Source organism: Neomonachus schauinslandi, chromosome 3 (assembly GCF_002201575.2).
Source record: "Neomonachus schauinslandi chromosome 3, ASM220157v2, whole genome shotgun sequence".
Classification (NCBI taxonomy): domain Eukaryota; kingdom Metazoa; phylum Chordata; class Mammalia; order Carnivora; family Phocidae; genus Neomonachus; species Neomonachus schauinslandi.
The window spans coordinates 192,649,887-192,676,182 of NC_058405.1; the positions used below are offsets into that span (position 1 = coordinate 192,649,887).

General features: G+C 50.7%; 1 protein-coding gene across 2 annotated transcripts in view; it reads right to left on the bottom strand.

Moving 5' to 3' along the window:
* Positions 1–26,296, bottom strand: part of THAP4 (THAP domain containing 4) — a 41,559-nt gene that overhangs the window by 14,653 nt on the left and 610 nt on the right. The window contains exons 1-4 of one of the 2 annotated variants that reach the window (XM_044913481.1): positions 9,898–9,918; positions 2,288–2,447; positions 1,178–1,287; positions 216–319 (exon numbers count right to left, since the gene is read on the bottom strand). In XM_044913481.1, coding sequence (XP_044769416.1) covers positions 216–319; positions 1,178–1,287; positions 2,288–2,447; positions 9,898–9,901 — 378 coding nt within the window. In that variant the 5' untranslated portion in view covers positions 9,902–9,918. Of the gene's footprint in view, positions 1–215; positions 320–1,177; positions 1,288–2,287; positions 2,448–9,897; positions 9,919–23,458; positions 24,607–26,296 lie in introns of those variants that run through there. The other variant, XM_044913480.1, reaches the window with a different exon arrangement.

Here is a 26,296-nt window from a genome sequence, read left to right on the forward strand (position 1 = left end):
ATGGGGCTCCCTCCTTGTCAGGGAACAGACACAGCTAAAAAGTGCCCCTAAGTGCCCACCTGCCAGGGACCGGATTCCGCTGCGGCACACCCCCACCTCAGCATGTGTGGGGAGCGACCACATGACCGTGCAGACAGGCCAAGGGGTGATCTGTGGCCCCACTGAGGACTGCAAGTGCATGGCGGAAGGAGGGAAGGCTGCAGGGGCAGACTCACCTGCTCCACGTGAGGCTCCTTGGCGAAGGAGATCCTGGCGATGGAGTGGGACGTGATGCTCAGCTCCTGCCCATTCACCTCGCCCTCTTCCACCTCCACAATGCCTGCAGGGGGCCGTCAGTCCTCAGCAGCCTGCCCACGGCTTGCTGGTGCCACTGCTCCCACAACCACCTTCTGCACCCAGCGCTTCAACAGGTCTGAACTCGGAAGCCAGAGCCTCCCAGGCACCAAGGGGGAAAGACTCGCAAGTCCTCTTTATAGGCAGGGGAGGGGGTCTATGGAGGGCCACCCTGTCGGGGGTGGGGGGAGGGGGAGAGGGAGGAGGTGCCCTGACCCCAGCCCTGCCCCAACAAACAGGACAGGGAGCCTCCCCCCGGCCCCAGCTGCTGGCTGCCCCCCGACTTCTGGCTCACCAATGCCTTGGGCAGGCCCACTCCAGGATGGGCTAGTTTCTGACTGTCCCACCAGCTTCTAGGACGTGAGACTCACTCGAGCCAGGGAGCAAGGTAAAGGTGAAGCAGGTGTGTTTTTGAGTCATCTCTAATTAATGAGCCTGGCTAACTATCTCAGGGTGGCCTCCCACTGGGGACAGAGTGGATTTCCGGACAGCTTCTGGCTGCACAGCGAGCCTCCCGTTCTCGTGCACACATTCCACACCTCTGCGCTGCGGCAGACAGAGCTCTGTCGTGAGCTGTTGCTGGGAGAACTCGGGAGAAGAGGGAGTCAGGCCCTCTCACCAGCTCCCTCCTGCCAGCCCTGCCAAGTCCGTCCAAAGGCCTGACGCTTCCCACCCTGACAAGCACTCAGTCACTCCCCACAAATGTGCCCACGACCACGGACACCCCCAAAGGTCACTCTGAAAGCAGGAGGCAGACGCCGCCTCCCCGGCTGGCCAGCCCTCTGCTGGCATGCATGGTGCGTGGGCAGGGGCAGGCCAGGGACGGCCGCCAAGCGGGGGGTACCTGTGTTCTGGGCGCTGACGAAGGCCACCTTGTTGGTGTCAGGCTTGAGGCGGATGAAGCCACACTCCCTGTGCATGGGTTTGCGTGTGTCCGGGTGGAAGGCGTTGAACCTAGTGGGAAGCAGCAGAGGCGAAGCCCCAGGTATCAGATGCCCCCCAGAGCGTGCCGGACTTTGTGGACACATTTTTCTCACTCTATAAAGCACCCCACCCACCGAATATAAATAATGCAGTTAGTTGGGGCGCCTGGGTGGCTCAGTCAGTTGACTGACTCTTGATCTCAGGGTAGTGAGTTCAAGCCCCATGCTGGGCGGACAGACGACTTAAATAAAACTTAAAAAAAAAAAAAAAGATGCAGTTTCTTGTTCATGCGGAAACAGAGGGACGCATAAAAGACATAGCATGAGGGACATGAGGGACCACGTGTGTGGGCCCCGGCCGCCAGGCACCCCAGGACCTTCCACCTCCGGCCCGGAAGCAGCTCCCCACCATGCGCCTCCCCCTGTCGTCTGTGTGTGCTGTCCCTCTTTTCCCAGCCGCCATGACTGACCCTGACCCTGAAGACGGGACCCTGAAACCTGTAAGTTCGGCAGACCCCCGCCCCCAGGGCTCCTTTGTGCTTCGCGGTCCCAAGCACCTCCGTGCACAGTAAGATCCCACCCTTACACCAGGCTCCGCCTCTTGTGAGCAGTTCACAGGCGAGAAACAGAACAGGTGTTGGGTCAGGATGCGGCTGGAGGACCCCGAGGACTCTCGCTTTACTGTGTAGCAGGACTGAGAATCACAACACTAACAGCCTCTCTGGGACCTCAAACAGCTCGGGGGGGGATTCTAAGAGAAATCCAGGTCATTTTACTTCCAGTAATGTGTGTCAGGGGGAGAGCACAGGCACTTACTTCGTGTCTGCATTAGCAAGCCCGAGATTTTGTGGTCACCTTCAAAAACATGAGAGACCCCGAAGTACCATTTTTACCCACCGTGTGACCAGGTTCAGGGCAGGAAGAGGGTGCCTCTCTGAAACACAACCAGGTTCCTTTTGCATCTTCCGGCCTGCCTGCCTGTCAGCCTGGAGTTGCTGGGGCAGGCGGCCGGCGGGGGGGGGGGCACTTACGAGAAATTGAGCACAGGCTGACCCACGTGGGAGATGTACACCTCCTCCAGGTACTGGAAAGGCTGCAGCGTCGGGAAGGTCCCGGCTCCCGGCGGGTCTGACAGCCAGGTACCCAGCATCCAGGACAGGGGCTCCACCACTGGGTTCATCGTGGGGGGCTCTGCGGACAGAAGGAAGAGGCGGTCAGTGGCTCTGTGTCCACTGGACTCTTTGTAAGCGTGCCCTGCTGAGCTCTGTGTGGACACACACACTCTCTGTGGAAGCATGCCCTCACACACCCCGCGTGACCAGAATATGCCACTAGCCACCTGTCAAGAGGGGGAGAAAAAGGGCAAACAATTAGCAAAGGTCACCTTGCCACCGCCAACCCTCTGCAGCTCCTACGCAGAAAAGACAAGAGGGTCTGGAGGCCAAGGACAACGGGACCTGAGGTGGAGGGTCCTGCTCCACAGGCTGGCAGCACCGCTGTGGGTGGAGAACGGAGGGCCGCACCTCCACCTTCTGAGCCCGCAGGGGGCACACAGGCAGCCGGGACCGGGAGAGTGGGCGAAACCCGCTCTTGCCCCACCTGGCTGGCGCCTCTAGTCCTGCCTCTTCTGATCGCCTGCGAACAACTGGGAAGGGAGGAAGGCTGCGGTTGAGATTTATGCGATCAAACTCTCCTAATCAGACCCCAAAGAAAGTCAAGTCAGGACGCTAACCACAATCTAGAGTGCAGGTAAGGAGTAAAAGCTTCAGAACCCAAGGTCTGGATCGCAGGACTCTGCTGCCACCAGCCGAGTGGGACAGGCGCTGACCCCTGCCCAGCCGGGACCCCTGCGCCCCACTGAGCGAAGACAGCAGTGCACCGAGAAGAAAAGGATGCTGAATGTAACGTGTCTGAGGTGACAAGCCAGAAAGGGACATGGGACTGTTGGGACATTTTGAGGTCTAAACTGTGAGGACCGAGGACGGCTCCCTGAGGGGTGTGCAGAGGTCGCAGCAGGAGGGGGCCCGCGGCAGGAGGGGGCCCGCAGCCACTCTGCAGACACGCCGTGCACTGGGGGGTCCTGGGCGGTGCAGGCTGGCCTGGCCGGGGAGGCCCCCAGAAGGGCCCTGGCGAGGTCTGAGCGGGAGGCACAGAGCACGGGAGGAGGGCGGCCGGGGCTCAATGTCACCGGTGGAAAGGGCCCGATTCGGGGTCTGGTGTGAAGGCAGAGTGTGGGCTGATGGCTGGGACGTGGGGCAGGAGAGCAGGCAGCACCCCCAGGGTTCACGGCCTCAACAACAGAGGAGGTGAGAGGAAGAGCGCCAGTGGTTCGGGTTGGGCATTTGAACAGCCACTCGCTCGGCTCTGACAGCCCTCATTCTGCGGTTCGCAGAGTAAATAGAAATCGCTGTTTTTTAGCCAGCCGTGGCCTCGGAGATGCCGTCTGTCTGGAGCACCTGTCGCGCTCGGGGCGACACGGAGGAAAGCCCGCCCGCCCGTGTGCTGTGGAGCCGCCGGCCCGGCCCGCCTAACCCTCACCTGGTGTCCCCACGCGGCGGAGGCGGGGTGGGGCAGCGCGCTTTCCCTCTCGGGCCAGCCCGCCGCCTAGGGAGCCAGGGACGCAACTGCAGCGGCCTGCCGCCTCCAGGAAGGAGCCCTCCGCGCCCCTTTTCCCGGGTCAGAGCCGCAGGACCACGCGCTCCCGTTCCTGCCACCCAACGCTTCCCCCTGGGACCCCCTCAAAGGCAGGCAGTGTGGGGATGGGCGGAACCCCGGCCCAGATGGTGCCCCCCCAGCCTCCAGGGCCACCACACCCCCTCCCCAGCAGCTCCTCAGCCCGCGGGGCGGGGCGGCCTCTGCAAGTCCACACACAGCCCCTCCTCTTAGGCCCGGCCCCATTGGGGGGCCCCCGGAGGGCAGGAGCCCTGTCCTCATCAAATCTGCTCTTCAGGGCCACCCAGGGAGGGGGAGCGCCTCCACTGGGGGTTAAGGGGGAGAGAGGCAGAGGGACAGTGACAGAGAGACGGAGAGGGAGAGAGGCAGGCAGAGAGACAGGGAAAGACCCAGAGAGCGAGCTGGGTCTTGCTCTCATCCTCCCTCACAGTCTCTGGGGGTCTCTGAGGGAACAGGATTATCATCTCTACCAGAAAATAATAAAAAACAACAACAGAGAACCCCCCCCGCCCCGTGCAGCCTGGCCTTTCCGGGAAGACAGGTCACAGCTCCCGAATATGCTGAGGGCCGTGGCGGAGGGGATGGCCTGGCGAGGGGCCCTGGGACCCCGTCTGTGTTGACACACAGGGTGTCATGTGCCACTCGTCAAGGTGCACTCAGCTTCTCCTTCAGACTGTGTGAAGGGTGGCAGTTGGCCTGAAAGTGGATGCCCTGCCTGGAACCCAATGCCCGGGAGGAGCAGTGAGCGAGCCAAGGGACAGCGCACCACCCGCCACCGCCAGGGCCCTGGTGAGGCTGCACGCGGCTCAGCACCGGCTGAAGCAACCACCTCTGGGGAGAAAGAGCCCTGGCGAGAGACGGGAGAACTAGGGAAGGGGGGTGCAGTCGGGTGAGCTCAGGTCATGATCTCAGGGTCCCGGGTTCAGGGCGTGTTGGGCTCCCAGCTCAGTGGGGAACCTGCTTCTCTCCCTCTGCCTCTGTCCCTCCCCCTACCCGTGCTCACTCGAGCGGTCTCTCTTTCTAAAATAAATAAATCTTGGGGCACCTGGGTGGCTCAGTCGGTGAAACGTCTGCCTTCAGCTCAGGTCACGATCTCAGGGTCCTGGGATCGAGCCCCGCATCGGGCTCCCTGCTCAGTGGGAAGCCTGCCTCCCTCTGCCCCTCCCTCTGCTTGTACGCTTGCTCTCTGTCTAATAAATAAAATCTTAAAAAAAAAAAAAACTAAAAAAATAGATATAGTAATGTTTATTTAAAAAAAACAACTAAGGAGAAAAGTGGCAAGAAAGCAGGAGGTGCAGGAAGTCAGGAGAGACAGACCGAAGCTCCACCACAAGGAAGCTGGAAGTGGCCTGGGATGGCGTGGGACTCAGGGCAGACCCACGCCACAGAGGGGCGAGAAAAGTGCAATGAAAAAGTCAGGAAGGCCAAGAGACCCTCCTGCTGGGGGCACGTGCAGTGCGTAGCCTGCACGGGGACAGTGGGCACCCCTCCGAGCCCTGCCTGGCCAGCCCCGCTGCTGGGTGTCCCCTGTGACAGGACGACACACATCCACACGGGGTCTCTGTTCACAGTTGCTAGACGTGGATCATTGGCCATAAAAAGGAATGAAGCAGGGGCGCGTGGGTGGCTCAGTTGTTAAGCGTCTGCCTTCGGCTCAGGTCATGATCCCAGGGTCCTGGGATCGAGCCCCACATCAGGCTCCCTGCTCTGCGGGAAGCCTGCTTCTCCCTCTCCCACTCCCCCTGCTTGTGATCCTGCTCTCTGTGTCTCTCTCTGTCAAATAAATAAATAAAATCTTTAAAAAAAAAAAAAAAGGAATGAAGCACTGACGCATGCTACCACGTGGATGAACCAAGGAGAGAAGCCAGAGCTAAGGCCACACGCTGGAGGGTTCCATTTACATGAGAAGGAGAGCAGACCGGGGGCTCCTCCACAGCAGGGCCCAGCAGAAGCTGCCAGAGCCACACTCACAAGACGCACAGGAGAGCGAGCACCACTGTTTTCTCTGACACCGGCTATGACCTCACGGCCACACGTGGACATCTGACGTCACTGGTCCACCGAGATGTGCTTTAAGGCTAAGACACACACTGGATTTCAAAAACTCAAGGCAAAAAGGAGGACTTCACACATCTTATTAACTTTTAGGTATTGATTGTTGCATGTTGAAATGATAATATTTCAGACAGTATTGAGTTAAGTAAAATAAACTAAAATATATAGATATTTATTTGAGAGAGAGAGCATAAGTGGGGGAGAGGCAGAGGGAGAAGCCGACTCCCTGCTGAGCAAGGAGCCCCATACGGGGCTTGATCCCAGGACCCTGAGATCATGACCTGAGCTGAAGACAGACGCTTAATGACGGAGCCACTCAGGCGCCCCTGTTATTATTTTTAAAGTTTTTATTTATTTACTTTTTAGTAACTCCTACACCCAACTTTGGGGATCCAACTCACAACACCAACATCAAGAGTCAGAGCCAGCCAGGTTCCCCCAGTTAAACAGAATATAAAGTTAATTTCATCTGTTTGTCTTTACCTTTTTTTTTTTTTTTTTTAAGTAAGCTCTAGGGCTGCCTGGGTGGCTCAATCGGTTAAGCGTCTGCCTTCGGCTCAGGTCATGATCCCAGAGTCCTGGGATCGAGCCCGATGTTGGGCTCCTTGCTCAGCCAGGAGCCTGCTTCTCCCTCTCCCACTCCCCCTGCTTGTGTTCCCTCTCTCGCTATGTCTCTCTGTCAAATAAGTAAATAAAATCTTTAGGACAATAAAATAAAAGCAAAATACCACAGGCACAATATAAAAAGTGAGGCAGAACGAAGGCCAAACACACCTGAAATCACACATGAAAAGAACAAGCTTTTCAGAATGGATCACAAATTAAGACCCTCAACTCTTGCTATAAGTGAGAGATGTACCAGAGCTAAGAGTGATTTGGAAAGGCATTTCAGAGCCAGGCAAAGGGAGGCAGCAGGAGAGCAAACATCATGATCTCACTATGAGGGACAATGAACTTCAAGCCAAAATGCATTGAACAAAGAACGGCCAAGTCAGGACGAAGACCCCGGTCGGAGAGACTGACGCACCAAATGCAGCACAGATTCACAGCCCAGGACCTGCGGGAGACACACGGATGCTCACGGAAAGCAACGAAAGGGAGTCCCGCCTGCACTGTGTCCAACTGACTTCCACACCTCCTACAACGAGGAGCTAGTTCTGGTGGGGGGACCCTGCACCCTGCACCTGAAAACTAGGGAACACGCCTTCAAGTTCCTCTGGAATATTCATGAAAACGGACCTTATAAATGGTTGGAGAAAACCCGCTAAGTTTCAAAAAGTAGAAAGAGTTCCCACCACATTGATCACGATGCAGCAAGCCTAGAAATTAAAACACTATCAGATCTCCCTCAAAAATGTTATGCCACAAAAGAGAAGGCAGACACAAACACGTACGTATTCTGTGATTCCATCTGCATGAAATTCTAGAAGACGGTGAGGAGCACAGCAGTGGTGGGGTGGGGGCTGGGGTGGGAGGGCACAAGAGAACCTGGGGATTCTGGATGGGGGTGCGTCACACAGGTTTCTGCACCCATCTGAAGTCTCGGGGGAGCACCTAAGGGCTGTTTCACTTACTTAAACTGTACCGCAATGAAAACATTCAGAGGCAAAACGAACAAAAAATCAGAGCCCGAAATGCCTTCCCAGGACCTGTTTACTATGTGGCCGCAGCATGGGGTCGTGGATGGTGAGGTGACAGGCAGCCTAGCCTCCCAGGGCCTCCGGTCCGTGCTAGCCAACTGCTGCCCACGGGGGGAGGGCCTTCTGTTGCAGATCTTCTACTTTAAGAAAATCCAGAACTACTGATTGGGGGGTTAAATATCCCAATTTCTAAAGATGTGTTCGAATTAAAGCAACAACAGTTTGCGTGTGAGGTGTGGGTCAGTGGGGAGTGAGAGCACAGCAGTCCCAGTCCTCCGGACACCCCTCCAGGGGCCCAGGCCCTGAGGATGATCCTTGGTGAACCCCAGAGCTTTCTGCCTTGGCCCTCGTCTGCTAGTAGGCAAGAGATACCCGTACAAACAACTGAAAATGACACCAGCAGGAGCGAGAAGACAGGAAACGGTGCCCCAGGGAGGGTCCTGTGAAGGGACAGGGAACGGGAGACCGTGACCAGCCAGCCGGCTAACAAATGCACACAAACACAGAGCCCAGCCTGCAGACTTCATAGCTTCGGGGCACTGATGCAGGGCCTGGGGACACAACAGCCGCCCGCGGCAGTCCCCTAGCCCCAGTCAGACCTGTTCGCTCTTTCCTGGGTGTCAGTGTCCCCAGGCCAGGTCTGAGTACAGGTGCTGTGCCGTGGGGGCTCAGGCCGGGGACAGGAGGACCGCAGGGGAGGAGCTGGGTGAGGTGGGCAGGGGGACGGCTTGCCCGGGGTGGGGACGGAGGCTGGAAGCCCGGAGAACAGAGTTGCCAGAACCAGAACACAGGAATGGGGGTCAGGGAAGTGGATGAGGACAGAGGTAGGAGGCCAGGCGGGGGTCAGCTGGAGTCAAGTCCAGCAGTGGCTGGTGTCCCAGGCTGGCAGCCTGGAGGGGTATGGGAGACCAGGGTAGAGGCCATCCCAGGATTGGTCAGGACCCCGAGAGGGGTGAGCGCAGCATGGTCATGGCACCTGAACACGGGGTGGGAGGGTGTCTCCAGAAGAGCAAGTGGGAGAGATGGCCGAGGGCCTAACTTCTGCCTCTAACCAGTTCTGTCTAAACCCATTCCATGACTCTGCCGTGGTGGGAAGGCGCACACAGGTTACGTGGGGCCTCTGTAAGTGAAGCTGGCCAGGCCTTGTGGAAACACGACTCACTTCAGACGCTGGCTGTTTCTGAGGCCCACAGAGCTCCTGAGTGAAAGCCTCTACAGACAAATGCTCCACAGCACTGCACGAGGTGAAAGGGAAGCCTTTTACCTGGTGGCACATTAAAAAATTCTAAAATGACTCTCAAAAAATCAGAAGCACCATTTTGAGTAGAAAAAGCAAGCATCGGGGCGCCTGGGTGGCTCAGTCGGTTGAGCGTCTGCCTTCAGCTCAGGTCATGATCCCAGGGTCCTGAGGTCTCGGAACCCCATATCGGGCTCCCTGCTCTGCGGGAACCCTGCTTCTCCCTCTCTTGCTCCCCCTGCTTGTGTTCCCTCTCTGTGTCTCTGTCAAATAAATAATCTTAAAAAAAAATTTTTAAAAATGAAGAAAAGAAAAAGCAAGCACCTGCGTGGAGTTGAAATCAACGTCAGGAGACTCTCCCCCTCCAGCCAAGCTTCACCGACCAGCACACACATGGAATGCCCAATACCATAAAGCCGCATCTGATTCTGCGTCAGCACTCCTGACGGCTCCCAGAAACACTTCCAAGTTAGCTCTCCTGGCTGGCTGTCATAATCTTACCTGAATATAGGGCAGGCGGGTCCCATGCCTCCTTCCAGGTCTGCTGCCCCATGGTGGCCAGCACAGCCAGGTTGCTTGGTAGGGCGGGCTCCGCAGCCCCCACCCCCTCGCACCACCGCCCACGGCCCACCACAGCCTCGGTCTCTCGTTTCCAATGAAGCGTTGCAGGGGAGAACCAACAAGGTAACCCTGAGGTCCAAATGTCAGGTTACAAGAGTCTACATGTGTATATCAAAATTCATCCAACTAAATCCTTATAATTTGTGTATTTACTCCATGTAAATGATACTTCACTAGAAAAATAAAAGTAAAATAAACTTAAAAGTCAAACAAAAAACATAAAAAATTAAGGGATTTAAGCCTATTTGCCACTTTTAACCTCTTCAAGTAAACCAGACAGGCTTTTATATGCAATTTTTTCTTATTTCTTTTTTCTTTTATTAACATCTCAACCAAAATGCAAAAACAAGAATTTAAATTTTCTCCAAGAAAATTAAATTTTCACTTTTTGGCCTAAGAGCGCAAGCAGGCTTACCCATCAGTGATGGTAAGTTTTCTGAACTCCAGACTCGGTCAAGGTTCTTCAAGGTTGTTTTCTGCCCATTGACGGGAAACGTTTGTACCTGGCTGTTAGCAGCTTGGCAGGAAGTGAATAATACCAAACTGAAGACGGCATTCTGGGAACTGTAGTTCTACCCTAGGAGATGGTTCCTCAGAAACCCGTGGGGACACAGAGACCTGGAGGGAACTGAACCTTGGATGTGGGAGCAGACCCAGTCGACTCGGACGACGGTGGGACAGGCCAGGGAGTGAGGAGGGGGCTTCCGCCCTCTGCTGCTTCCACCGGGGACCCCGGAGGGAACCGATCTGTGTCGCAGGGAAGCGGGCGGAGCCAGGCACACAGCAAAAGCTGTTTCTGGAAGAGTCACTCTGGAAACTCCTGATGCGTCCCCATCTCTCTGTCTCCTAGAGGGCTGGTGGCCCACTTATCTTGGCTTTAAGAGTGGAGGCTCGGACACTGCTCGGTCTCTGGGCAAAGGTGTCAGCAGGCGGGAGGGCCCCAAGAACAGGAAGGGAGCAGACACACTCACTGGGACAGACTGCTTCCTGGCGCCTCCCACCCTCACACTGCTTTGTGTTAGTGACGACAGTTTCCGACACAACAGGGAGAGAGCCCAGGCTGCACTGGCCGTCCCAGGTGGGACAGACACTGTCCTGCCATGGGTGACCAGTCTGTACCCCACTTGCACGGCATAGCAGGGGAGGCTGTTCTTCTAAAATGATTACCCATGAGATGGGAAGGTGTGTGTGCATGCAGGGAAAAAAAGAAATGACAGGAAGTAGAGCATGTTTCTGTAAAATACAAAAGACATAAAAGGAGACCCAGTAATTTTAATTTGCAAAAGTTATGGTTGATTACCTAGTTAACTCAAAAGTCTCCACTGAAAAACTATTAGATTAAGTGATTTTTTTTTTTTAAGATTTTTTATTTATTTGCGAGAGAGAGAACGAGAGACAGAGAGCATGAGAAGGAGGAGGGTCAGAGGGAGAAGCAGACTCCCTGCTGAGCAGGGAGCTCGATGTGGGACTCGATCCCAGGACTCGGGGATCATGACCTGAGCCGAAGGCAGTCGCTTAACCAACTGAGCCACCCAGGCGACCCTAGATTAAGTGATTTTGATAGAATGATTGGTTATTAAAATTTGTAGCTTTCTTAGATCTTAACAATAACCACATTAAAAGCAGGGGCGGGGGCTTCAAGGTTCAACTCTGACCTATAAAGACCTTAGAAGCCCTAACTCCTGTCCTTAAAACAAGAAAAACATGGAACAAACTGAAAATCAGTGACTTTGCTTGGGCCCATCAGAGAAGTGAGGTCCCAGGTCTTCCAGAACTTGGAGGACGTGCTCACCGGGAGCAGACGCAAGCTGATAGGGACCACGGATGGCAACTGGGCAGGAGGCTGGAGCTGAGCGCAGATGAGCATGACAGTCTGCTGGGGGCCCCATGCTTCCATGGGTCTAACTTCCAGGAACCCAACAAGTGCTCACCGTGAAAATCCAAGGAAAAAAATCCCGTGTCTCTGCAGCGGGAGGGGAAGGAACAGTTCTGAACTAAGGTCAGAGCACTCTCCAACAGTAAAGGAGGCTCGGCAGGGGAGATGATCTCACCTGAGCTTTACTTCACCTGGGGGCAGGGCTTTCCCCACAAACCGCTCCACCTTTCCCTTCTCACTCCAGGAGGAGTTGGGAAGGTCACAGCCCAGAAACATAGGCCACACAAGGCTGAACCCCAACCCTGACACTGCAGAATGTCCCCCTCCCCCATGCCACTCCTCAAGGCTCCAGCAGGTAAGGGGATCAGAGCAGAAAAAGCCCCAGGTGCTCTTGCTGAGAGGGAGTCCTGAGACAAACAGTGAAGACTGGAGAGGAATGTGAAGCCACCAGGACTGCACTAGAGATGAGATACAACCCACCTGCCAGGCAGGCCAACCCGACACCTCCAGCCAAAAGCCTGTTCAGCTCAGATACAACCCACCTGCCAGGCAGGCCGACCCGACACCTCCAGCCAAAAGCCTGTTCGGCTCAGCTTCTATTACCTGTTATACCATGTCCACCTCTTTAAAAAATTACGAGCCATGCTAAAAAGCGAGGAAAAAACGCAATCCGAAGAGACCACATCAGAACCTGATGCAGATGAGGCAGTGGTTCTGGAATCCTCAGACTTGGAATTTAAAAGAACTGATTCATCTAAGGGTTCTCATGGAGAAAGCACACCTGTGCATGGACAGAGGAGCTCTGTAGGAGGAGAGGCTGCTGAGGAAGAACCCAAAGGAAAGGTTGCACACGAGAGCCGTGGCAACAGAAGTGAAGCCCGGGGCACATGGGGTCAAGGACAGAGCCAGTGAACTTGAGGATGTTCAGTAGAACCCCACCGCCCCGAGATGCCAAGAGCAGCACGCACAGAATACTGGAGGACTGGGGGGCAATCATAAAATTGTCCACGCATAGTGGACACGACAGAAAGGAAGAAGACATGTGAAGTAACAGCTGAGAAGTTTTCAGAATTGATGTCAGCAAACCACAGATCCAGGAAGCCCAGACGACACCAAGCACAATAAATGCCAAAAAATCTACATCTAGGCATTTCATATTCAAATTGTCCAAAACCAAAGATGGAGAGTCTTGAAAGAAGCCAGAGGAAACAATTCTTACCCACAGAACAAAATGGGTAAGAATCACAGTGGGTGACTCGTAAGCAAACAAGAGTAGAATTCTAAGTGATACAGTCCTTCAAATACAACACCATATGCTAACTGACTGGAATTAAAAAGAAACTTAAAATTAAAAATGAAATGAAAATTAAAATAAAAACTTAAAAAAAAAAAACAGCCCTTCAAAAGTAAAGAAAAACTAAAGACTTTTTCAAACAAAAACAGAGGGAATTACATGCCCTGTAAGAAATATTAGAAGTTCTTCAGGGAGGAGGATATAGGTCAGAAACCTGAATCTGCAGGCAGAGAAGAGCGCTGGAGAAGGAATACGTGAAGGTAAAATAAAATCTTTTCTCTTTCTTCTACTACTACTACTACTTTTTTTTTTCTCAAAGATTTACTTATTAGAGAGAGGAGAGCCCGGGGTGCGGGGAGGGGGTAGGGGCAGAGGAACAGAGAGTCTGAGGCAGACTCTGTGCTGAGCAGAGCCTGTTGTTCCCACGACCCTGAGATCACGACCTGAGCTGAAACTGAGTCAGACGCCCACCCAACTGCGCCAGGCAGGTGCCCCTCTCTTATTCTTAATTGACCCAACAGATAAATGTTTGTTCAGATTAATGATGGTGTGATTACAGCACATGTACAAAGGAAATAAATGACCGCAATTTTATAAGGGACGACAGGGAGAAACTGGGATGTCCCACTCCAAGGCGCTGGCGCTACTGGGGAAGCAGGACTCTCCGCTAGTGGACGCAGAGGACCTGCGAATGTGAAGACTCCAGGGCACCACGAACAAAGTTCCCGCAAGAAGTAAAATCCATCTGCTAGGGAAGGGGAAATCACACACAACGCTCAATCAGAACCAGAGAAGGCAGAAAAGGAGAGGAACGACACACGAGAAGCCAACAGGAAGCAGCTACAGACACGAGAGATATTAGTACAATTGTAGCAGTAACTACTTTAAATGTGAATGGTCCAAGTACACCAATTAAATGATGGAGACTGTCAGAGTAGACCGAAGAAAAAGACCCCAGTATATGTCATCTATAGAAACCCACTTCAAATATAAAGATGCAGATCAAAGGTAGAGGGACAGAGCAAGACTTACCATGCTATCAAGAGAGAGCTGCAAGACTATATTAAGTTCAGACAAGCAGACATTAGGACAAGAAAAATGATCAGTGCTAAAGAGGAGCATTATATAACAAATATGTCAATACTCCAAGAAGACAGGAGAATCCTTGATGTCCACGTATGTGAGACCAAGATTGATAGAACTGTAATGGAAACACACAAATCCACCGTACGGTTGGAGACTTCAACACTCCTCTGTCAGGAACGGACAGATCCAGCAGCAGAAAATCAGAAGGACTTGGCTGAACTCAACTGCATCATCAGTCACCTGGACGTAACTGATGTCTACGAGTTACCGTGATAGGTAACTTTATATGTCCACTTGAAGGGGCTAAGAGATGTGCAGAGAGCTGGTAAGACATTACTCCTGGGCGAGTCTGTGAGGGAGTTTCCGGAAGCATGTGAATTGGTGAACAGAGTAAAGCAGAGGGTCCTCCCCTATGTGGGTGGGCACTGAAGGACTGCATAGTACAAAAAGGCAGAGGAAGGGGAAATTTGCTCTCTGGTTCAGCCGGGTGTCTATCAGTCCTGGGACATCAGTGCTCCTGTCTTCAGACTCAGTCAGACTCAGACTGGGACTCACACCCCATTCCCTCACCCCCCTGACATTTCTCAGGCCTTTGGACAGGGACTAAATGATGCCCCCAGCTTTTATGGTACCCCATCCTGCCATTCATAACCATGGGGGCCAATTCCTATAAGAAAATCTCCTATTCTCTGTGTATATAGACACATCCTACTGGTTCTGTTTCTCTGAAGAACCCAAACTAACAACTACTTCATCCAACAGCAGAACACACATTCTTCTCAAGCTCACATGGAACATTCACCAAAACCATAAAACATATCTTCACAAATTTAACAGACTAGAAATCAAACAAAGTACGCTTTGAGACCACAATGGAATTAAATTGGAAGTCAGTAACAGCAAGGTAGTTGAAAAATCCCCAAATATTTGTAGATTATATGAGACACTTCTAAATAACAAGTGGGTCAAGAGAAATAAAAAATTATTTGAACAGAATGAAAAATACACCTTATCAAATTTTGTAGGGTGCAGTAAAAGCAATGTTTAGAGGAAAATTTACAGCACTGAATGAGTATATTAGAAAAAATATCTCAAATCAATAATCTATTTTTTAAAAATTTTTATTTATTTATTTGACAGAGAGAGACACAGCGAGAGAGGGAACACAAGCAGGGGGAGTGGGAGAGGGAAAAGAAGGCTTCCCGCTGGGAAGGGAGCCCAATGCGGGGCTCAATCCCAGGACTCGGGGATCATGACCTGAGCCGAAGGCAGACGCTCAACGACTGAGCCACCCAGGCGCCCCTAAAAATCAATCATCTAAGTTTCCACTTTAGGAAAGTAGGAAAAGAAGAGCAATTAAGTCGAAAGCAAACAGAAGAAAAAAGAAAATTAGACCAGAAACCAATGAAATTGAAACACAATAAAGTCAACATCAAAGGTTTTTAAAAAGATCAGTAACATTGATAAACATCTAGTCCAGTTAAGTAAGAACAGAGAAACAGAAAGACAGAACGTAAAATACCAATATTATAAATAAAAGAGGGCCATCACTACAAATCCTGTGGACATTAGAAGGTCAGTCAGGGGGTTAGGTGAAATGGACCAATTCCTTGAAAGACATACATTACCAAAAGTCACACAGAACTAATAATCTGAAGAGGTCTATATCCCTCAAAGAAATTGAATAACCTTCCAAAACAAAAAGCACCAAGCCTAGATGGGTTTATCAACAAACTATACCAAAGAATTAAGGAAGAAGTTAGGGTGCCTGGGTGGCTCAGTCGGTCAAGCGTCTGCCTTCGGCTCAGGTCATGATCCCAGGGTCCTGGGATCAGGCCCCACATTGGGCTCCCTGCTCAGCGGGAAACCTGCTTCTCCCTCTCCCACTCCCCCTGCTTGTGTTCCCTCTCTCACTGTGTCTCTCTCTGTCAAATAAACAAATAAAATATTAAAAAAAAAAAAAAGAATTAAGGAACAAGTTATACCAATTCTCTATAATCTCTCGTAGAAGATAGAAGCAGAGGGAATATTTCCTAACTCATTCTGAGATGTGTAGTACCCTAACACCAAAACCAGACAAAGATATTACAAGAAAGGAAACTACAGACAGATATCTCTCATGAACATAGATGCAAAAATCCTTAACAAGCATTTAGCAAATTGAATCCAAAAATGTAAGAAAGTGAATTATACACCAGGGCTGTGGGTTTATTCCAGGTATGCAAGGCTGGTTCAGCATTCCACAATCCATTAATGTAATTAATTAATTAATGTAACTCACCACACCAACAGGCTAGAAGAAAAAACACCACATAATGACCTCAATAGATGCAGACAGAGTGTTTAACAAAATCCAATACCCATACCTGATAAAAACTCTTGATAAACTAGGAATAAAGGGAAACTTCGTAACTTAATAAAGAACATCACTGATAAAACCTTACAGCTAACATCATACTCAATAGTGAGAAACTCAAAAGCTCTCCTACTAAGATCAGCACCACTCATAGTCAACAATGAGCTGGAAATCCTACTTGATGTAATAAAAAAGGAAATAAAAGGTATACAAGTTGGGACAGAAAAAATAAAACCATCTTTGTTTGCAGATGACATGACTATCCATGTAGAAAATCCCAGAGAATTGATAAAAAACCTGGAATTGATAAGCAAGGACAGCAAGGTTGCAGAATACAAGGTTAACAAACGAAAGTCAATTGTTCTCTTATACACCAGCAAGAAACAACTGGAGTATGAAACTCTGAAGAAAATAAAAGATCTAAATAAATGGATAGATATTCCATGTTGATGCACCAAAGACTCAATACTGTTAAGATGTCAATTCTTCCCAAGTTGATCTATAGATTCAACACAATCCCAATGTCAAAATCCCAACAAGCCATTTCCTGGAAATCAACCAGCTGATTCTAAAGTTTATATGGAGAGGCAAAAGACCCAGAACAGCCGACACAACATTCACGGAAAAGAATAAAGTTGGAAAACTCACAATCCCCTATATTTCAAAACTCAGTAAAAGCTACAAGCTACAATAATCACTAAGCATGGTGCTGATGAAACAGTAGCTACACAGATCAACACCACACACAGAGAGTCCAGAAATAGATCCACACTAATTCCTGCACCTGATTTTTAACAAAGGGGCAAAGGCAACTCGGTGGAGAAAAGATAGTCTTCTCGACAAACGGTGCTGGAACAACTGGACATCCGCAGAAACATAAATAAATGGGAACAAATCCTATGTTTATCGAGGCTTAATATTGTTAAAGTGTTGACAATACCCAAAGCAATTTACAGATTTAATGCAATCCCTATCAAAACCCCAATAATGTTGCTTGTAGAAATAGAAAAACCCATTTTAAAATTCACGTGGAGGGGCGCCTGGGTGGCTCAGTCGCTGAGCGTCTGCCTTCGGCTCGGGTCATGATCCCAGGGTCCTGGGATCGAGCCCTGCGTCGGGCTCCCTGCTCAGCGGGAGGCCTTTCCCGTCTCCTGCTCCCCCTGCTTGTGTTCCCTCTCTCGCTGTGTCTCTGTCAAATAAATAAGAATCTTTATAAATAAATAAATAAATAAGTAAATAAATAAATAAAAATTCATGTGGAATCTCAAGGGCCCCAGAATAGCCAAAATGATCCTGAAGAAGAACAAAACTAGATGACTCACACTTCCAGATTTTACAACTCACTACAAAGCTACGGTAATAAAAACAGTGTGGTGTTGGCATAAAGACAGACATAAAACAATGGAACAGATTATCGAGAGCCCAGAAATAAACCCTTGTATGTATACGGTCAACTGGTTTTTGACAAGGGAGCCATGACCATTCATTCAATGGAGAAAGGACAATGTTTTCAAACATACGGTGCTGGGAAAACTGGATATCCACCTGCAAAGGAATAAAGTTGGATCCTTACGTAACACCTTTAAAAATTTATTCAAAATAGATCAAGAACCTAACTGTAAGACCTCAAACACTACAACTCTTAGAAGAAAACAGCACAAAAGCTTCACGGCCACTGACTCGGCAATGATTTCGCGGATAAGATATACTATGGGCACAGGTAATACAAGGAAAAAACAGACAAATTTTTTTTTTTTTTTTAAAGATTTTATTTATTTATTTGAGAGAGAATGAGAGAGAGCACATGAGAGGGGGGAGGGTCAGAGGAAGAAGCAGACTCCCTGCCAAGCAGGGAGCCTGATGCGGGACTTGATCCAGGGACTCCAGGATCATGACCTGAGCCGAAGGCAGTCGCTTAACCAACTGAGCCACCCAGGCGCCCAAAAACAGACAAATTTAACTTCATGAAAATTAAAAAAATTTGTACATCAAAAGGCACTACCCACAGAATAAAAGGGTACCCCACAGAATGGGAGAAATATTTACAGATCCTGTTTCTGATCAGAGATTGATGTCCATAGCAGACAGAGAAGTCCTAAAACTCAGCAATGGGAACAGGACAAACCCAACTCAACGGACAATCGAGACTTTTCTCCAAAGACACGCAAATGGCCAATAAGCGCATGAAAAGATGTTCAACATCACTGATCATTAGGGAAGTGCTGATCAGAACCCACGGGGATGGCTGGGATCAAGCGAACAGGAAACAGCCAGTGTTGCTGAGGATGCAGATGGAGCCCATGTGCGACTGTCGGGAACGTTAAGATGGTGCAGTCAGTGTGGAAAACAGCACAGGAGTCCTCAAAGGAATTAAACACAGAACTACCACATGATCCAACAATTCCACTTCTGGGTATATACTCAGAACAACTGAAAGTAAGGTCTCGAAGAAAGATTTGTTCACAGCAGCATGACTCATGATGATGAAGATGTGGACACAACCCATGAATGGATGATCAAGATGCAGTCCATTCACACGACGGAATAAGCTGATTCAGCCTTAAAGAGGACGCAAGTTCTGGGACATACTACAACTTAAGGACATTATGTTAAGTGCAATAAGCCAGGGACAAAAGGACAAATACAAGTATTATTCCTCTTACACGAGCCACTCGGGAGGCGTCGAGCTCACAGCAAAAAAAGTAGAATGGTGACTGCCAAGGGTTGAGGGAAGGGAGACAGGAGAGTTACCATTTAAGAGGTATCGAGTTTCAGACTGACCAGAGTTATGGGGATGGAAAGTGGTAATAGCTGCACAACCATCTGAATGTATTGAATACCACTGAACCCTACACCTAACAATGGTTACGATGGTAAGTTTTTTTTTGTTCTGTATATTTTAACTAAGTGTAAAAAAAAAAAAAGGTAAAACAATGAGCCATCAAGCCACAAAAAGACAGACAGGAACCTTAAATATATACATATTGCTTAAGTGAAAGAAGCCAATCTGAAAGAGCTGTGTATCTATTCCACAGGATCCATATATTCCAATATATTCCACAGATCCACCTACAGGACGTTCTGGAAAAGGCAAAATGACAGAAACACTAAAAAGACCAGTGGTGCCAGGGCTTGGAAGGGAGGAGGGGACCACACAGAGCACAGGGATTTTTAGGGCAATGGTAGGATACTGAGGTTACCCACTTATCAAAATCCAAGTGCAAGACAGTACACTGTAATACGCACGAAGGTCTTCGTTAGTAACCATGTATCCATGTTGGTTCCCAACTTGAGGGAGTGCACCCCTGGGCTAACAGGTGGGCCAGCATGGGTGGTCAGGCAGCATGTAAATAAACCTTGGCCAGAAGAGGGTCGAACTCCTCCCTGTGAGCACGCTGTGAGAAGGCCAATCAGCACCAGCTTTCTGGAGGGCAAAACTCTGCACCTGGAACCTGTAGGCCCCTGGCCCAGCTGCCCTGTTGTACAGAATCTGTCCAGAAATAAAGGACGGGCTAAAGATAATGGACTGAATAAACACGTGGGTAGCTCCTTCGACATAAGATCCCTGAAGTTTCCTTCACTGACTAACAAATTCACGATAGCACTGGGAACCATTAAGATGGAAGACATTTTGAATCAGGGGCTCCAGGCAGCCCTCGGAGACCATGCCAGGGAAGCCGCCCTCCCTCCCCCGCCACTCCCTAACACCCCTTGCACCCTCCCCTCCAATCCACTCCACACCAGCGACCAGCCTCATCCTCCAGGGAGCACAGGTGCAGGTACACCTCCAGCCCCTCGCCAGGCACCCCCCCAGGGCCCCAGCACACTCCTTCCTGGCCCTCGGCACTCCTCTCCATCCTGCCCACCAGCAGCACAGACAGCTGCTTGCTTATCTCCACAAATAAAACTCCCCCCTGGAGCCATGCTCCCCTTCAGTTACTGTCCACTCCTCCATGGCTAAACCTCTTCAAATGCCTCACCCCAGCCCCACCTTCACCCTCTGGACCCAGCAGCATTCCCACTGCTCCAGGGAGAACGTGATCACCAGTGACCCCACGTGGCTGAGTCCAGCCGTCTTTTCTCCATTCTGATCAGAGCTTGATCCAACGCGGCTGAGCAACCCTCATTTCCCCTCCAGACTGACATGACCCCACACTCCCTTCTTTCACTCTCCTCTCCTGGGCCCTCTTCCACTGCCCTCCACAAACACGGCTTGCTCCTAGGCTGGGCCCCAGCCCCTTCCCCAGCTATAGCTTCTCCAGGAAACCCTGTTCAGTCCCACTGCTTTAAATGCCCCTGACCTCATCCCGACACTGCAGACAAACACACGAAACTTTAAGAGGATAGGTGCTGGCTCTCGGGCATCAGCACCTGAGGAGCGTCTCAAACTCAATGCCTCTCAAAACTTTACTGTGCTAGGAGTTCCAAAAATATCATTAAATATTCCCTGAAAGGAAGAAACATTTGCATACAATAAATGGTGGTGAGTGAAGTAACCGATCAGATGTGTACTTACATCTAATTATGGCTAGGATGGGAAACCTGGGACTAGGGAACCAAGATCACGGACAGTCCTGGCCCCGGGAGCAGAGGGGAGGAGCCGGGGGCGTGGAGCACAGCAGCAGATCAGCTCTAAGTGTTACACAGAGATGAGCCTCAATGATTATTGTTAAAAGCCAAAAGACACCCACCAGAAGAGCAGAAAAAGAAACGAGAAAACCTAACAAATTAAAAAACGAAACAGGCACAGATTCCAACTTATTAATAATCACAAGTAAATGGATTCAATTGCTCTATAAAAAATGAAGACCCACAGATTGAGTTAAAATGTAGCTAAAAAAATAAAGGGATATAAAAAAGTTTGAAAAATAAGGAGATAGAGAAGTAACACTTAAACTGGGGCAAAGAAGGGGTGCTCCATGTTGACAACCGTCAGGAACACCTGAGCATCTGACACAGGGTGGGGAGACATCCAGCACAACCGGGCACCTCTGCGCTCTCTCGCAGGGATCGAGGGATTCAGGAAGTCAGGGCGCACATCTGTTGACTCACAAGCCAGACTCAGGCTCAGTGAGACAGAGAACAATGTAACCAACTACTGGGGCTGATACATTCTTCTCAAACCACAATGAAACAGTCACAAAAACAAGCCAATCTAAACCACAATGAAATCCCAAAAAAGAGCCCCCAAAGTAGCTATCTTTATGTGACCAAATCACTGGACCTTGAAACAATAAAGTTTAAAAATCATCACAAAAAAGAGAGGGGGAGGGGCGCCTGGGTGGCTCAGTTGGTTAAGCGACTGCCTTCGGCTCAGGTCATGATCCTGGAGTCACGGGATCGAGTCCCGCATCGGGCTCCCTGCTCAGCGAGGAGCCTGCTTCTCCCTCTGACCCTCCTCCCTCTCATGCTCTCTGTCTCTCATTCTCTCTGTCTCAAATAAATAAATAAAATCTTTAAAAAAAAAAAAAAAAAAAAAAAAGAGAGGGGGAAAACACACGGGTGAAACAGGTGAAGGGGATTAGAGCACACTTCTCTTGATGAGCAGAGTCCTGTCTACAATTGCACACCTGAAACTAATACAACACTGCACGTTAATTACGTTGGAACTTAAAAAAACACTTAAATAAATAGAATATTTGAACCTGTCAAAAAAAAAATCAAAAAATTAGCTCCCCTACCTCAACCCATCCACTTGAAAAACTTCCAAGCCCTTCTAAATCAGTTAAAGAGGGAATAAAGACTGAACTAACTATTCGGAAATGAAGAGCAATGAGAGGAGCACGAGATAAATCCTCGGGGGCACCAACAGGATGGAAGAAGCGAAACACCTTCAAGAGTACGTATCAGGAAATACAAACTGCACATGCAGAAGCTAAGCGCTTCCTTCCAGGAGCCAGAACAACAAAATAAAACCGAAGAAAAGTAGAAAGAAGTGAGGATTAATGAAGTGGAAACAGCAAAGCAGCCTTGCTCGATGGAGCGAAGGCTTAGTTTGAAAAGACCTGTAATCGTGACAGACCTGGGGAAGTCTGACCGAGAACAGAAGAAGGTACCAAAGTAGTACCAGCTACGAGAAACTACAAAAACCGCTTTAAAATGATCGCAGACCAGTACATCGGTGGTCCTCAACTGGAGCTGTTCTTCCCCCAGTGTGCATTTGGAAATGCACAGGGTGGGTCTGTTTTTCTGCTTTTGTTTTTGGTTGTGCTGATGGTTGTTGCCCTGGGGTCCGGGAGGTCCTAAACAGCCTGTCACACTGAGAGCCTCCCCACGAAGTGTTCATTATGTCCAGGAAGACAAATATTGATCCAGATTAAATGAACAATAAGCAGGAAAACATCTTCCATGATACACAGCAGGTAAAAGATACTATACTCAAAATGCAAAGAATAACTAGAAAGCAATTTTTACAAGCACTAGTAAGATGAAAAGCATAAACAGCCAATAAACATATAAAATATATATCCAACCCATCAGTATAGGTACAAAGACATGTACATAAAAGCATAGAAAATAATCTAAAAGATTACACAAGAAATTTTAACAAGGACTAAAAGGTGGGAGGTGAGAAAAGGGAACTCTCACCACTTCTTAACCCATATATTCCTGTAGTATTTTAAGTTTTACAAAACGAATATATTCGGGACGCCTGGGTGGCTCAGTCGGTTGGGCGTCTACCTTCGGCTCAGGTCATGATCCCAGAGTCCTGGGATCGAGCCCCACGTCAGGCTCCCTGCTCAGTGGAGAGCCTGCTTCTCCCTCTGCTTGCTGCTCCCCCTGCTTGTACTCGCTCTCTCACTCTGACAATTAAATAAACCCTTAAAAAAAAAAAAAAGAATATATTCTACTTAAAGAGATGCTTAAAATTTTAAAGAAATTATTAATGTTCAAAATGGCATAACCTCAAGGATATTCACTAAAACACAAATGGAAAGAAACTCCCCGTGATTTTCAGAGTCTCCTACCATTTTTCTAATAGTTTACTGTGCCTACTTCATTCTGCAGCGAGCCGTTAACTCGGCTGGAACTGAGGTTTGTGTGAGGCGTGCAGCGGAAGCGGCCTCTCCCCTGTTTCGGTGGGAGACCACGCAGTGAGTAGTCGTGGCTCTCCCAGCGGACGTGAAATGCCTCCCTTCTCCTGGGCTAAACTCTCACAGCTACAAATGCCCCTCGAGCGCCCCGGAGCGAAGTAAGCTTCCAAGCGAGGCTCCCTCTCTACAAAGTACAGCTACTTTTAGAGCCTCCTCCCGAGACAGCTGGGCGCTCTCGACACACACAGACGCTCAGGGACCGTCAGCCACGCAGCACGAAACCCGTCCCAACGACCAGGCAGTGTGGGAGCGCGAGGCTCTGGTACTGACCGCGGCTGAAGGGCAGCAGGCCGCTCAGGTAGGGGAAGCTCACTCTCCTCAGCTCGTCCAGCTTCTCCTGCAGCTTGCGCACCTGGCTGTCGGAGCGGCTGACCCTCTGCCGCAGGGTCTTCAGCTCGCCGTTCTTCTTTTCCACCTGCTCCCGCAGGCAGCACACCTGGCTCTTGTTCTGTCGGGAGGAGAAGCAGTAGGAGTGCAGCGAATCGATGAGTTTGCAGGCCCCCGACGCCGACAGGATGACCTCGTTGATGGACATGGGGCTGGCGTCGCTGCGCTCACTCTGCACGGCTTCGGCCGCGGGCTTCGGGGTGACGTCTGCCGGAGGGGCAGAGGGGCTCTGGGAGGGCTTCTGAGGCGTGGCTGTGAGTGATGAACTTGGGGGGCTCTGGGCCAAGCCCTTGTCGGGCCCCAGGCTGGTCCCGCTGCAGCCGGGCTCCACGTCTCTCTTCAGCCTCTTTCGGTCAACAGGCTCTCGGGGGACAGATGCCCTCTCTCGAGTGTGCTTGGAGGAGAAACTGTAAGAATGAAGTGAGCCAATAAACTTGCAAGCCCCAGACCCTGGCGGGGTAAAGTCGTCCACGGAAATGCCGCTCTTATCCACCAGGTCACCGTGGTCGGGGGCGGTGCTCTCACCACCAGCATCCACAGCTGCTCCCTGGCTGCCCGCCGCAGCCGTGGCCAGACCATCGCCTGCAGTTCCTTCCGGGGCCTGCAACGTGCGCTCCGGACTGGTGGCTTCTTGGGAGGCCCTGGGCGCAGTTTCATCCTGCAGTGCAGCCTGCTTCACCTTCCGGGACCCTGGCTTGGCCATCAGGTTTTCACCCGAGGACGATGATGAACCTGTAGCTCCTTTCCCGTCCGCCCCGCTCGCGTGTCCCTTCAGGCCCCCCGAGGCCTTTCTGGTGACCTTTCTCCTCGTGCGGCCATGACCTCCAGTGCCCCTCTTCTTCTCGGGCAGGTGGAAGATGGAGGGCACCGCCGTGGGCTTGAGCAGACGATGCTGATCCTCCAGCCTTTTGGAGAAGCTGTCTTTGGTGAAGTGTTCACTACAGAGGAAAGAATACTTAGTGGGGGTCCAATTATCCCTCTGAACAGCTTTTAACCACTGGATCAGACGTTTTGAGTCTTTTAGGGGGAACCTGCAGGAAAAATGACAACAGAATTAGAAAGAAGTAACTACGTGTCTCCTCCCAAATTTATCAACTATAATAAGGCAAAACAAGTGTTTCTGCAAATACCCAATCCTGTATTGACTCTACCCATTTAAAATTTTAGTAAAAATTTAAGGAACACCTTCCACTTGGAAGTAATCACGAGATAGAAAGATAATGGGCTCATTGCCTACCCTTAAGGCGCTTACAAATGGTAGGGCAGATAGAGAATGAAGGTAACTCCTCCCAGGCTGTAGTAAATGCCCTGTAGGAGAGATTGCACAGGATGGCATCCAACAACAGGAAAGGCTTCAGGAAGCCTTGGAAATAGTTGCTAGAATCACACAGCTGAACAACCCTCCTGGTGTGCCTTGGATGCAGGTTGGGTGCTAAAACAGGGGTGGTTGGCTCCCCTCCCTGCTCAGAAGCCAGGTCTGGCGCTGGCCAGCAGAGAGGGGAGCAAAAAGCCAGAAGAGCATCCCAGACGGTGCCTGAGCCCAGCCTGAGCTGTGACTCAAGCAGCTGAGGATGCGAGACAGACTCTAAGACGAGGTCAGACTCAACAGTCCCACTGCCAGGAGCAAAACTGCTTTTTAAAAAGCAACCAGCTCCCGCAAAATACTGAATAAGATACTTAGTAATTATTTTTTCTCTTTTAAACAAGATCTCTATTTAGAAAACTGGGAGGGAACTCTACCCAGGGGCGGAGGGGTTATTCTGGAGGGCTATCTCCTCCACCTGAGGTCATCTAACCCACCTGTGGCCACTGTGGACCAGAACCAGGACCGAGACGGATACTAACTCCCCAGGAAGTTCTGTGCAACACGACCTTCTACACTTCCTCAATGCTTTGTGAACCCATTTCCCGAAGTCCCCAATTCCCACATCCTTTGCCCCATACCAGCAAAGACCATTGTGAAGGCCAAGGGCAGCCTTCTCTGCAGTGCTTTGCCCGGTTTTTGAAAGCAGTATCAAAACCTTCTGGACACAGGCTCTGAAGGAAACTCAAGGAAGCACGGTGGCTGGCTTCTAACACAATGTATTGCCAGTTCTTTTGACAGATTGTAACAGTTTAAGAGAACAAACCACTGCGAACTTCCAGTAAAACTACAAGTAACAAATACCACCGGAGTCTCTAAAACCTAACTCCCTGTACCCTAAAACAGAAGTATCTGCGAGGAGGCTTTCCAGGGAGCCAGCCGGCAGAAGAAGACTCGCTGAATCAGGCTGAATTCCAGAAGCCCTCAGGAAGGGAGCCAGGCCAGCGAGAAGGCAGAGCCCTGTCCCTGCCTCCGCGTCCAAGCAAGAAGCGGCGAACAGGGCCCCGTCCGCGAGTCGCAGGGCGAGCCTCCGGCTGCAGAGCCGGCCTCGTCCTGCTCCAGCGCAGGATGCTGCGAGGCCGCCTGTCCAGGGACGCCCCGCCGCGCAGCAGGGCCACCTCTCCCCGCGTGCGGGAGCGCGTGTCAGTCCTCGAGGTACAACTTGCATTTACTCAGCCGCACAGATCAAGGCAGGCTCCCTTGCGATCAAAAGAGCAAAAAAGTCCCAGCAAATGCAAGAGGACAACTGACCCAAGAGCGTTTCCAGAACACACTGTCTGGAAATTCGCGGTGCCAGCCCGAATCAATGGAGCCCAGGGGGGCCGCGGGGGGGGGGGGGGGGGGGGGGGGGGGGGGGG